General features: G+C 48.1%; 2 protein-coding genes across 6 annotated transcripts in view; both read right to left on the bottom strand.

The window, feature by feature from the left end:
- LOC106499895 (fer-1-like protein 4) overlaps positions 1-1,311 on the bottom strand; it is a 45,641-nt gene extending 44,330 nt beyond the window's left edge. The window contains exons 1-2 of the mRNA XM_067307442.1: positions 1,233-1,311; positions 1,079-1,134 (exon numbers count right to left, since the gene is read on the bottom strand). Coding sequence (XP_067163543.1) covers positions 1,079-1,134; positions 1,233-1,311 — 135 coding nt within the window. The remainder of the gene's footprint in view (positions 1-1,078; positions 1,135-1,232) is intronic.
- Positions 1,312-9,330: 8,019 nt separating this feature from the next.
- Positions 9,331-13,539, bottom strand: part of LOC106499928 (RNA-binding protein 12) — a 47,216-nt gene continuing 43,007 nt past the window's right edge. For all 5 annotated transcript variants that reach the window (XM_067307696.1, XM_067307700.1, XM_067307697.1 and 2 more), the window contains 3 exons: positions 13,390-13,523; positions 11,386-11,622; positions 9,331-10,496 (listed from right to left, as the gene is read on the bottom strand). In XM_067307696.1, coding sequence (XP_067163797.1) covers positions 10,380-10,496; positions 11,386-11,622; positions 13,390-13,523 — 488 coding nt within the window. In that variant the 3' untranslated portion in view covers positions 9,331-10,379. The remainder of the gene's footprint in view (positions 10,497-11,385; positions 11,623-13,389; positions 13,524-13,539) is intronic.

Here is a 13,539-nt window from a genome sequence, read left to right as displayed (position 1 = left end):
AGCCACTCGCAGCTAGGAACAGATGATGTCTCATTCCCAGACACACTTTCCCCACATTTTGGGGCTGGCTAGTTTCCTCTGCAAGTTGACTGAGCCCATGAACACGGCAAAAAGCTACTGCAGCAGGAAATTACTTTTCTGCTGGCCAGGTCAGACTGCATGGCTGGGAATGGAGGAAGACAGGGAGGGGAGCAAGAGCCCACCTCAGCAGCACAGATCACTGCTCAAGAAACCAGAGCACCATCACCCGGAAAAGGGGAAGATGCTTCTGCCATTTGAGGTCCTTGAACTGGCTGATTGTAGAGTCGGATGAGGGCATGTAAAGGTATAAGAGAAAAGGCTCCCCTGAGGGGGCGAGGAGCTATCGGGCTGGCTCAGCTGCAATGAGAAACTGCACCCGGAGGATGTGATTCACATCACAACCAGCCTGACCCTTCTGCCCCCATATCTCCTGCTCCTCCTTCCCCCTGCCCTACCTCCTCTCCGCACACCCCTCCCTCCACCTGCCCTGCCGGTTCTGAGCCCGTTGAGCTCAGTAATCTGGCAGAAAAGAAAATTTTTTTTTTTGTGGGTTCATTTTCTGCCAGAGCAGACAGGCTTTCCAAACTGTATGTTAGCTTAATTACACTATTTTTCTGTACACGAGGGTGTTGAACTAAACAGTTTAAACAAGAAATCCAAGGTGACACAGGTGCATGTAGCCTGCAGGTGTTTCTGACCCAGAAGTGCCCGCGGGTGGGCTGCTGCCCCACGCACAGCCCCCTCTGCCAGGGCCTGCCGAGGGAAGCCCTGACGCAGGATTGCACGAAAACGAGACGGGGGATTAAAAAACGGGAGCAACCGCGGCAGCCTCGCAGGCCTTAAGGCCAGGCTTTCAAAACTTCGAGGCACCGACGGCGCTGACCGGTGCCAGGAGAAACGTTTCTAGGCGCCGAGGCTGGGACAGGCCTGGCACCCCGAGATGCGCACTCGGTCCTCGGCCCCTTCGCGACCACCTCCAGCCCCACGAGCAGTTTCCCGGGAGCCTTGCGAGAAATCCCGGCTCTGCGCCCCCCGTGGCCCGCGGGGCCGCGCTCACCTCTCCGAAGACGGCCTCCGCGCCGCAGCGCACCTTCCTCGTCTTCTGCGCGAAGCCTGCGGAGCGAGAGCGGAGGCGGTGAGGGCCCCGCGCCGGGCTCCGCCGCCCCGTCCCGCCGCGTCCCGTCCCGTCCCGTCCCGCCGCCCGCGCGCACCTCGGAAGCTGAGCTGCACCTGCCGCTCGCCGCGGCCCGGCAGCCGCGAGAGCCGCCGCACGCGCACGCTGAGCGCCATGGAGCCGCCGCCGCCGCCGCCCGCGCTGCCCCGCCGCGCCGCTCCGCGCTGCCCCGCCGCCCCGCCGCGCTCCGCTCCTGCTCCCGCTCCCGCTCCCGCTCCCGCTCCGCCCGCCGTGACTCAGCCGCGACTCGCCCGGCTGGTTCGGCCGCCCGCTCCCCCCGCCGGCCGCCCCCGCCGCCACCCGCGAGCCGGAGGCCGCCCCGGCTGCTCGGCCTCCTTCGGCCCCCCCAGCGCAGCCCCCGGGGCGCCGGGCGGGCGCCGGGCGGACGACGGCCCTGCGGGCAGCCTGCCCCTGCCCCTGCCTCAGCCCTGTGCTACCCCCGCTCCTGCTCCAGCTCCTGCCCCTCTCCTTCGCCCAGGAGTGCCCAACCCCCCTGGGGCCACGGCCGGCAGAGGGGAGCCCCCAGCCCCAAGGTGCTCGGAGAGGCTGTTCGTAGATGTTTGCCCCGTGTTCTGCGACGGCCAGAACCCAAGGCCTCGGCGGCATCATCCCTGCATGCCCCCAGCAGCGCCAAGCAGGCCCCCAGCCCTGGTGCAGGGATGGAGGCTGTCTCCCAGCTTGGCACCCGCTGCAACCCTTCCTCCGGGACCGAGGAAGTGGGCCGGGGGCAGCGACTGCAGACGGAGGCTGCAGGTGCAGGGAGGATGCCTTGGCCGGGATGGGCTCTCCCTGCGCTTGGGGCTTGGAAAGGAAGGAGATGGGAAAATACACAGAGGGAATCAAAGGAAGAGCCTGCCATTTCACAGCCGCATTTCAAGTCAAACTTGATGCAACCCGATCCTGCCCCAGATGGGGCATGTGGCTTCCTCCGAAGCCTGGGACCAGAGGACGCCGGCCTGAGCTGGCCGCTCGCCATGGGAGCACTGCGGCGAGCAACAGGAGCAGAGCTCTGTTTACAGACGCCCCAGAGCCTTGGAGAGAAGCCCACAGCTCGTGTTCCAGCACTGCTCACTCTCAAACCCAATGGCTTCTTCAGTGCCCCCAGCTGGGGGAACAAAACTGCTTCTAAATCACAGCTTTAACGGTAAAACCCTCCAAAGCAAACAGAAGGAGGGTGGGGAAAGGAGCTGCCCAGGCCGGCTCTCGGCCCTCTGATTAGAAGGGTTGGGCTCCCCTGACATGAGGAAACTCTGCGTTCGGTGTGTGCTCAGCAGCCCCTGTTCATCTTACACCTTACCCAGCACAGGGAAACAGAAACATATTGAAACAGCAAGGAACCGGAGGAGCTAAGCTGGCTTTGGTGGGCAGAAATTAGCAGGATGCCAACACTCTCTTGGGATAGTCATTGCAGCCTGGTGCAGGCTCCCTGTAGGATAGTGCTCGGCATTAAAAGCCATAGATCAGCTGGCAGAAGGTCCAGCTGCACCAAAGCGCATTGACACTGGCCTCTCAACATGGCACAGGAGGAAGACCTGGTGCACATCACGCTGGGAGCAGGCTGCATTCGGAGCCACTCTCCAGAGTTGGGCCAGGTTAGGCTGCAGCCCAGCTTGGTCTCTGATCCAGCTCGAAGCACATCTGCACAAGCACTGATAAATGAGAGATACTGGAGCCAGAGCCCTTCTAGAGCCAAGACTTAGGCCAGATTAAAGTAATTGTAAAATCAGGCTTTTGAAAATGTTTCTTCCTCCTGGGGGGTCTGGCTCCTCCACCCACTGTCTGGCAGAGACCAAAGTTAGGCACGTGGCATTGAAACACCTGCTCCCACGTGTGCCGTAAAGGGCATGTTGCACCCCAGGACATGGAGCCTAATCCTGCTCAGCAAACACCAAGCAGTGAATCATGCCTGTGCAACACTAGGCAGCTTCGAAGCGAGCCCTGCGGTTATTCCCTTTATCTTCTTATTACTCAAAACTTCCTGGAGCGCCAGGAAAGCACTGCTGGTGGTAGTGGAAACAAGCAATGGTGGGGAGGATGCTGCTTCATGGTGCAGCAACAAAAAATGCCAGGCCAGCAACATTTGGGACCACTTTTGTGAACCCAAGGGAATGAGAAGTTCAGTTTAGGCCAGCACAGGAAGCTCCATGCACTGACTCCATTCCCAGTCGTGGCTGGCAGGGTGCAGGAGGTGTAATTCAGGCTGTTCAATGAGACATTTAGACTACCAGCGTGTGCTGCTGATGGGTGGATCTGATATTTGCTCAAAGCACATCAAAATTATCAATCTACCAATGCAGTTTGTGTGGATTCCTTACCACCCAGAGTGGTTGTATCACTTGCATTCACTTGAACACAGCATGTTAATTTTAGTAAAACGGTCTCTGTCCCTGTGGGAACTAAACATCACAGAATCACAGAATCACAAAGTGGTTGAAGTTGGAAGGTACCTCTGGAGATCATCTACTCCAAAACCCCTGCTCAAGCACGGTCACCTACAGCACCTTGCCCAGGATCCTGTCCAGACAGCTTTTGAGTATCTCCAAGGAAGGAGACTCCACAACCTCTCTGGGCAACCTCTTCCAGTGCTCAGCCGCCCTCACAGCAAAGAAGTTTTTCCTCATGTTCAGACAGGACTTCCTATGTTTCAGTTTGTGCCTGTTGTCTCTCATTCTGCCACTGGGCACCACTGAGAAGAGTCTCGCCCCATCCTCCTTAAAACACCCTCCCTTCAGACATTTATGTGCACTGAGATTTCCCCCCTCAGCCTTCTCTCCTCCAGGCTGAACAGGCCCAGCTCTCTCAGCCTTTCCTCGCAGGAGAGATGCTCCAGCCACTTCATCATCTTAGCAGCCCTTCGCTGGACTCCCTCCAGTAGTGCCATGTCTCTCTTGTACTGGGGAGCCCAGAACTGGACACAGCACTCCCAGTGTGGCCTCACCAGGGCTGAGTAGAGGCGGAGGATCACTTCCCTTGACCTGCTGGCAACACTCTTCCTGATGCACCCCAGGATACCATTGGCCTTCTTGGCCACAAGGGCACATTGCTGCCTCATGCTTAACTTGGTGTCCACCAGCACTCCCAGGTCCTTCTCTGCAGAGCTGCTTTCCAGCAGGTCAATCCCCAACCTGTACTGGTGCATGGGGATATTCCTCCCTAGGTGTAGGACCCTGCACTTCCCTTTGTTGAACTTCATGAGGTTCCTCTCTGCCCACCTCTCCAGCCTCTCCAGGTCTCTCTGAATGGCAGCACAGCCCGCTGGGGTATCAGCCACTCCTCCCAGTTTTGTATCATCAGCAAACTTGCTGAGGGTGCACTCTGTCCCTTCATCCAGGTCACTGAGGAAGAAGTTGAAAATAAGACTGGACCCAGTCCTGACCCCTGGGGGACACCGCTAGCTACAGGCCTCCACCTAGCCTTTGCGCCACTGATCACAACCCTCTGAGCTCTGCCATTCAACCACTTCTCAGTCCACTCACTGTCTGCTCATCTAGCCTGTACTTCCTCAGCTTGCCTATGGGGATGTTATGGGAGACAGTGTCGAAAGCCTTGCTGAAGTCAAGGCAGACAACATCCACTGCTCTCCCCTCATCTACCCAGCTAGTCATTCCATCATAGAAGGCTCTCAGGCTGTTTAAGCATGATTTTCCCTTTGTGAATCCATGCTGACTACTCCTGATCACCTTATTATCTTTCATATGCTTGGAAATGGTGTCCAGGGTTAACTGCTCCATCGTCTTCCCAGAGATCGAGGTGAGGCTGAGTGGTCTGTAGTTCCTCTATGCAACATCTTAGACTCTGAGTAGGATCCTCAACTTACTAAAGCTTTTTGGGCAGAGAAGGGAGTTGGAGCATGTTCTGCACCAGAAGGGAACTCTGTATGGATAGCAGAACCTTCAGAGATTATATGAGCCTGCAGCTCATGGCATAGTTTGGCATGAACTGTCCCAAGTATTTATTCTCATGTGTCCTAGAAGGACACGTGACAATATGCTTCCCTAAAAGGGAAGCACTCCCTGATGAGCTCCCACATCCAGTAGTTTTCAATTTATACAAAGCTGAAACACCTTTGCTGACAGCAAGTCACAGGTGCCTGTTGAATCTGTGGCTAGGACCAGCAAAAACAGATTTCTGGGGTGTTCACCTGAAGACCTCAGTGCCTGAAAATGCTCTTTTTTGATCAATCATGTCTCAACTGATCACAGGATGAAGAACTGCCCTTTAGTCCACAGTGAGATGCTGCCACTTCTGACACTTCCATGAAGATTTTGATGGTGGTCCTGGACAGCAGTTTCCTCTGTGATTCTCCAGGGCAAATATAAGAATCAAGAGACATGAACCAAGCTGCTCTTTTGACGGTGAGGTGCTGGTAGTTGAGGCCTCATCTGCAGATGAAGACATCTGCTTCATTAAATTTGCAGCAGGTCTGCAACTGTCTTTTGTTTCTGGAATGAACAACATGCCCAGAAGCAGGTCTACCTCTTGGCAAGGAAGCCTTCTGTGAGAGGTTCTCCTGCAAAGGGGATGGGCAGAAAGACTCTGGAATACGGATGAATAAATCACTGAGAATGGGTGGCAACAGTGTTGGGGATCAAAGTGCCTGCTTTAAATCCACGTATCCCTGGTACGAAGATAGCCTGTTACTGCAGATAGGAAAAAACTTGTGAAGAAAAACCATCAGGAATGTAGACAGAGAAGAGGGATGCCGAGAGGTTATATTACCAGAACACCTTCAGTGCTGACACTACAGGACTGATTACCCCAACCGTAATTACATCCATGTTGTGAAAGAGGGCTGAGGTCTCTGAGGGTGGGGAGGGGAAAGAGTGCTTAAAATTGTGGTCTCTTGTGAAGTACAAAGGACAGACTTAGTAAGCAGGTTATCTCAGTGTGGGTCCATAACTGAACAGAGGAGTTCATGCAGTCTCAGACTGACCGTGACAGAGGTTTTCATGGGGTATCAGGGGACCAAACTGTGACAGTCATCCCATTGCAGATGTGATTCTAGGTGTTACATCAATCACATGCAGATCACTTATTTGAAAATGAATAACCTTCACTTCAGCCAGAAATTCTCTCTAAAATCTACAGGTCATAAACATGTTCAGGACCGTGTCATTTAAGGAGAAAAGTATCAGGTATTTAAAGTACAAAACAGAGAAACACAAATGTGCCCAAGCTCCTCCCAAACCATCCAGGCTTATCCTTCCTGTCTTTAGAAAGCAATTGTTCAGACATTTCAGCCACTGCCATTTCAACATGGGAAAGATCACGAGTGGGAGCATGGAAACTCTGATATGCTGGGGAACCAAGGCCTCCTGTTTGTACTTCTCACTTCCGGACAGCAAACAGCTATCATTTGCCATAAGATCACTGAAGGACTTAATAGCCTTGCTGGTACAAAATAAGATGCATGTCAGTGAGCACTGATAGAGAATGTTTAAAGTGTTGCAAGGATGTTTCACTCTCCATTGGGACCGACAAGGATACTACTGTGCTACAGGACAGCTCCTGAAAGTTATAACTTGATCAGAAGGATGAGCAGCCTCCTCTCTACACTGTATGGTGTGCAAAGCCTCCCCTAAGGGAAAAAACAGTAGTAAGTCAAGTTGTCAATGTCCAAGTGACATAAGTGAAAAGGGCACTAGGAAGACCTGCTGACACAGTGTCTGTGGAATCCAGCGCTAAGCTGGGGTACAAGGTGGACAACAGTTGGCCCTACGCAGGAGAAGATATGGGTGATGGATCTTGAACTCTACAGACCTAAGAAGTTGACCATACAGGGCCTTGTGAAAGTGTTTATGAAGAAACTTTTCCAGTGATGCTAATGGTGTTACCTTGAGAAAGACTGTCTAAATACTAGTGCAGAAAACATGTGAGGGAAGAAGAATCTTCACTTGGTTCTGTGTGCTGGCACCAACATAGGATGAACATTGTACCAAGGAGAGTGATGGAAAGAGAAGCAATTGGTAACAGTTTACCCCATGGGAGTTACCTGGCCTAGTTTGCAGTAACCTAAGAGAAAATACCAAGCAGAATGACAGAATACCCTTCGGTGGGACAGCACTGGATCAGGTACCACATGACATACATCCTTTCCTCCCTCCCCCCCTAAATTGATTTTGAGAGCTGATCAGTCTCTGTTGGTACCAAGACTGGAAGAGTAAACTCAGTTATTTTTGGTGCCAATAAAGATGGGGACAATCCTGACCACCTGGGCTTGTCCAGTCAAACCCATGAGTCAATAGCAGATGATCAAGTCGAACCACTTGTAGAGCTTTCACAGGTTTCCAAAGTCCAGAGGTGTCAACAGGACCTGGCCAGGGCAAGAAGAAATGGGAACATGATCACATGCCACATCTTTTCATTGAGAAGAACTGACAGCACAGGTGAAAGTATTCTCTACACCCACACAGCAATCATCAGAAGGGACACAGCTTGAACATGCCCACTGTGGCTATAGAGTGAAAAAGTGGTCTGGAATGGCAGGGAGTGGGCACACCCACCGGGTGAGCAAACACTTGAAAGAACAGCAGATTCTTCTGAGGAGGAAAACCCGGGCTCTGCTCTACCTCAGGCAACAAACATGCTGTAACTCTGCATTCCAGCTACACCCAGGGGCGGCACGAGGCACAGGACATGCATCCTAACCTCTGACCAAAACAGCTAACAGCAGTCTTCACTGTGTCTGAGAGAAGGAGCTCTGGGGAGAATAAGAGTCAAGACTGAGAGAAACTAGACAAAACTGCGCAGTTCTGATTTAGCAGATTCCAAGCTTGGCCTTAATGGCTTTTCATCTTGGTCCACACCAGTACAGTAGTTGTCCTCAAACAACAGTTGAGTGTTTTTTCTTCCCAAAGCAGGGAAAGTCACTCCCATCATCAAATGACTACAGCATCAGCAGTCACCTCAGGTAACTTCAGACTAGACAGCTACTCCAATCGTCTAAGCTCCCTTCATAGCCAGTGAAGATAGACAGGTACTAGAGAAGATACATTTATTTTCCTCTTTTTGAGCAGAGCAGACAGAAGTTTAAAAACGAGAGCAGAAATGCATTTCTCACTGTGCATTCTGCTGCCCAGCTTTCTCAGAGCTCATATTCTGCCTCTAAATACTGTAGCAAAGAAAAGTCACAACATGCTTATAACATCTTGCCAGTGAAACCCTTTGAACTGAAATCAACCCCACACATTATTGCTGGTATTTCTTGGGCCAAAGGATTGCTGAGCCTTCAGGATCACTGTTGCAAGTGCCTTTTTTTTCTCTCCACACTTTCAAAAAAAAACCAACCAAACAAAAAAAAACAGTCTTGGATAGATTTGCAGAAACAGATTACAGATATACAGTTGAGGAGAGTTCTGCCTATAGGTTGTAAGCAGCTGAACACATAACAATGTGTTCACAGCCACAGTCCAGCTTCTCAGGGAAGACAGCAGAGTTTTATTCCCCCTCTCCCATGCTTACAACATAGTTTATGCAGTCAAACAAGAAGAAAGATGGCTTGTTGTTTTTTTTTCAAGAATCTGAGTGCACGAAAATTGGGTGCTGCAGGCTAGATGATTAAGTACTTTAGAGATACTCCAGCTTTCTCTGGAGGAAGGAAACTGTCTGCTGCCTATGGAACCTGGGAGAATGCATCACAATCAAAACTATATTTGAATGAAAAACTAAGCAAAAACATGTCTTTGCTCAGTGGTGCTCCTGGTTACACTGCCCTTCAAACACAAGCCATATTTTAGATTTTGGTGGCAAATACCATCAGAGTGGCTAATCTGGTTGATGATATGAGTTCAAACCCAAGTTTTGCTTTCACATGTTTGTAACCTACCAATTTCATATGCTAAATCACTAGGGCAGTCTTCCAAATTCTTCTCACAATTACTGCGTGCCCAGTAGAACAGATGAGTTCTTTCATCATTTGATGCTAAACAAACAGCTCATCTTTCTGCAGCACAGAGCTACAGGCTATACATTTAACTTGCTCTGCTTTTGCAGTTGCTCACACTCAACCTAAGCTAACTCAGATGTTGACTCCTTGGCACTAATACTATAGTGAAGATCTTCCACAAACCACAACATCAATATTGCTGGAAAACAAAAGAAAAAGCCCAGAGAGGAAATAAGAGTCCAGACATGGCTATAGATCAAAGCAGATTATTTATTTATGAAATTGAGAGTAATGACCACTTATAGAGCAATGACAAGCCCAAGTTCCTTCTTTATTCTTATTTTGAAATGAATTATCTCCATTGCCTCAAAGCAATTGTGCTTTGTTATCATCTGCCTGTTCCACAGTACTCAAACCACATAATAATACACGCTTCACATTTTTGAGGACAACGAAGCACCTTTTTGGAGTTCCACAGATAATTACTTCTTCATTTGATAACTGCTTGATACTAGGGAAATCATTCAAGCATCTTTATTTCAATGTTTGCAGCCGCTGGATTCTGAAAGTCACATACCTCATTAATCCTCCCAGAAATAAGCAAAGTGCAGTGTGTTCTTACATTACAAGAACGGCTCCAAAGTAAATCACAGACGCAGCTGTTGCAAATAGAAAAATGTAATTTATAAAATGGCTGATAAGTATGGTAACTGAAATTTAAAAATAAACCTCTACATACAAAAATATACTGGCACTTTATGAAGGCACAAGAACTACCTCAGGCATCCAACCAACAGACTTTGGTACCAATCAGTATAGAAGGGTCCCCATTCCCAAGGCAGCTTGATAGAAGAAAAACCCTATCAAGGAATACACGATAGGTATCGTTATGGTAAACATGATTACAATACTTGCCCTAGAGACCTCAGCATTGAAGCAGTGCTGTGTGAGAGCAGTGCTGTGCGGTTCAGTGCACATGCCCATTCTGATATCAAGCAGGAATTGGGCTATGCCGAGCAATGATGTGTGGCATATCCTGTCACTGTTGCAAGGTGGAAAACCAACAAGAACTATTGTTCTGTGAGAAAAACTGCCAGCAGTTGTGTTTTTTCCATATTTACGTTTCTTCCCATTAGGGACAGGAAAGATAAGAGATACAAAGCGCAAGCAGACAACAGAACTTGGTATGAACAGTGCATTCTCGACACACTGAGCGTTCTGTAGTGCACAAAAGAAGAGTGGGTGCAGAGACAGCTCTCCACATCCCAGTGATACATGTGGCCAGGGTCAGGCTGCACACTACATTTTCTTTACTTCTGGTAGTTTCACAGGTGGCCATCCCTGCAACTTATAGTATGACACCAGCTGCTTAGGCACTTCAGCCAGAACCATCTGGGAAAGAGCTTCCCGGGGAGCCTGCAAGGAGAACAGTGAAAATAAATCAAAGATACTGCAGAGAAAGGATTTATCAGCACAGTGACATATTCTCTTATCAAATTCAAAGTGCACCCCCGCCTGTCAAGCGAACAAGGCTGAGAAGGCAGCATGGTCTGCTTCTCATTCATGTCTCTCTATTTCGAGAGTTCCTTGCTGCAGTTTCAGGAGCATTTCCAGTCAGTCTCGGCGAGTACTGCCACTGAAAGAAATCACTTTTTCCCATCCCTGCACTGCCGCAACCCCAATCCCAAGGTGACACAGCCTTTATAGGACCCATACCCTGAGCTAGACAGAAAACTGACCCAACCACTAGCAATCTCTTTTATTTAGGATTAATTTTCATTTGGCTACACTCTTCAATCCAGTTCACTGTATGACATTCATGAATCTTAGTCTCAACAGAAAAAGCAGGGAGAAGCTGGGGAATGACAGGATTTCTTTCGACAGCAGGGGAGTCCAATATCAGCTTAAACCACTCATGGAACTTAACATCAGAAACAGAGATAAGGCCTAGTATGGCCCCAGTCCGTTGCCTAAACGGTTGCATTCCAGGAGGGAAGAGAAAGCATCTGCTTTTCCCCTCTAACTCTTAGTATACTGTCTCTTGGCCACTCAATCAACAATAAAACAAGAACTCTTTAAGAAAAGCTGCAAGGGAGTTGTGATAAGGCACTCAGTTTCTAATGGAGAAGCAAACACCTCACAGCTTTCACTAGAAACAAGCAGTTTGGACAGCATTTCCTGTGACAATTTGCTGAATTCATACATTACATCATTAATAAATTCTCCAGACCAATGAAAATTATTTGGATGCAATAACTGCATACATACTGGCACCAGGACTCTTCTGAAGTTAAAGATAACTTACATTTTTGAACTGCCGGAAAGGCACAAACTGAACAATGTCTCGTGCAGCTGGTTCTCCTGTCAAGGACTTCAGAACACCATTGTCTCCATCAAGGAACTCCATTGCCTTGAAATCAGCTTCACCCACTCCAACAATAATGATGGACATCGGCAGCTTAGAGGCATTAACAATCGCTTGCCTAGTTTGGTCCAGGTCAGTGATCTCTCCATCCGTGATGATCAGCAAGATAAAATATTGCTGAAAAACATAAGGAAAAAACACACAGAGTTCAGCACTAAAACTCACATAATTGAAGGCAAATGGAGCAATTTCTTACTCTGAAAAAGAAAGCAGATGGTGTGGTGAATAAAACAAAACCAGAGCATTAAAGGAACTTATGCTTATTCCAGTGTTTTCATATGCATATCGCCTTTCCTTATGCACTTCAGATTCCTTCTGTATAAGGTAAAAAACCAGAAGCTTAAATTCAATTTTTAAGTATAAAGAATGATTATATTCATTGGCAGAAAGTACTAAATATGAGTGAAGTACTACTAAATCAACAAAGCTGCCTACAAAACTCACTGTTTGATGCTGCTTTATTCACTGATGTTTCAAAAAGGATGAAATTTAATATTTTATATCCTTGATTGTAAGTGCCTCAAAAAAAGCCTTCTTTTTGGCACGAGTAGTGACATGAGTTTAAATTAGAAGTGTCAGAGATCTCAAAGCACGGCAGTGACAAACCTCATGACACAAAGACACTCTAGAGACAGCAAAAGGGAAGGCACACAGGAACCTTTCTGGAAAGAATAAAATACCTCAAATCAAAACACTGACATGGTAAAGTGTTAAAATTTCCTTCTGTTTCCAAAGGCTAAGGTTTACCACCTGATTCTGAAATGAGCAATCACTCTTTTATAGCAACTATTTACAGACTAAAAATTAAAACAAAAGAAAACCAAACTTTCAATTCCAAAAGCAAATAACACAAGTGTGATTATGGTTGTACCCCATTAGACAGATTCTTTATTTAAATAGTTAGGTTGTCATCTATAATAAGATGTAGAGACATTTAACATATAAAGAGAAATAAGATTTCCCCCACATGTCAGGAAGGCCAAGAAATACTCTCAGAAATATAAACTACCAATCTCTCAGACTGAGCACCCCATGGCATGGGAAATGAAGTGAACTGGATGTACACACAGCTATAATTATTGATACAGCTAGACCATGAAGCAAGCATGACAGTGTACCTCAAAATTCCTTTTAATTGGGCCGTCAAAATGAAATCAGTGAAGCATATGAGGAGATATGAGCTTTTTGTCCTTAAACAGACTGAAGTTTTAAATTACGGAGTTGAATTTTAACACCAGCCATGGGCATACAAGCACACAGATAAGACATGTGCAATGCAACCACAGGAGTAGCACGAATGTCCTACAGTGCTTTTAGCAACTTGCATATTGATTTACCAATTACCACACTACTTTGTTAATCTGGCCCTCTAGATATCCTGATTTGCATGCTAACGTGGCAGGACAAATGGTCAAACCCTCTGATATTATTCAGGTCTTCTCTGTATATATATTGTTGAGTGCAAAATTGTTTGGAATAAAATACATGGGGCCTCCTTATACTGTGCATTCCCTAAAGGTTATGAAGCTTGTCAAGAGAGAGGTTAGGGTGAGGCAACTGCTGACACAGTCCACTTGGTCTAAAAGCCAACACAGCTCACCCATATACTTCAACAGAAAGTACAACGCCAGCAAACTGCAAAAAGAAGAAATAAATATCACTGAGCATCAGAAGCTAATATCAATATGAACCAAGTACAGGTACATAACAATATGAACCAGGAGAGTACTGACATCCTCATTTTAGGCTGGGAAGAGAGAGTCAAACTTGGGGTCCTGAGCAAGGAAAAAGAAACCACTTTACCGTTCCACTGCATCCCATCAAGAACAGGGAAAACAGAAACACCCCCCAAAGACAGATCAACAAGAAAGGACATAGACTCACAGAAGCATTCCCTTGTTGCGCTGAGTGTGCTGCAAACCTTGCCACATGGTTTATAATAGGAGAGAAGTTGGTTGGCCCGTAGAGTCGGACCTGAGGAAGGATCTGGCGGTAGGCATCCACTATTCCTTGGATCCCTGTAATATAAGGAAA

This window comes from Apteryx mantelli, chromosome 18, assembly GCF_036417845.1.
Source record: "Apteryx mantelli isolate bAptMan1 chromosome 18, bAptMan1.hap1, whole genome shotgun sequence".
Lineage (NCBI taxonomy): Eukaryota > Metazoa > Chordata > Aves > Apterygiformes > Apterygidae > Apteryx > Apteryx mantelli.
The sequence above is the reverse complement of the archived record's forward strand: the minus strand, read 5'-3'. Positions and strand labels throughout refer to the sequence as shown.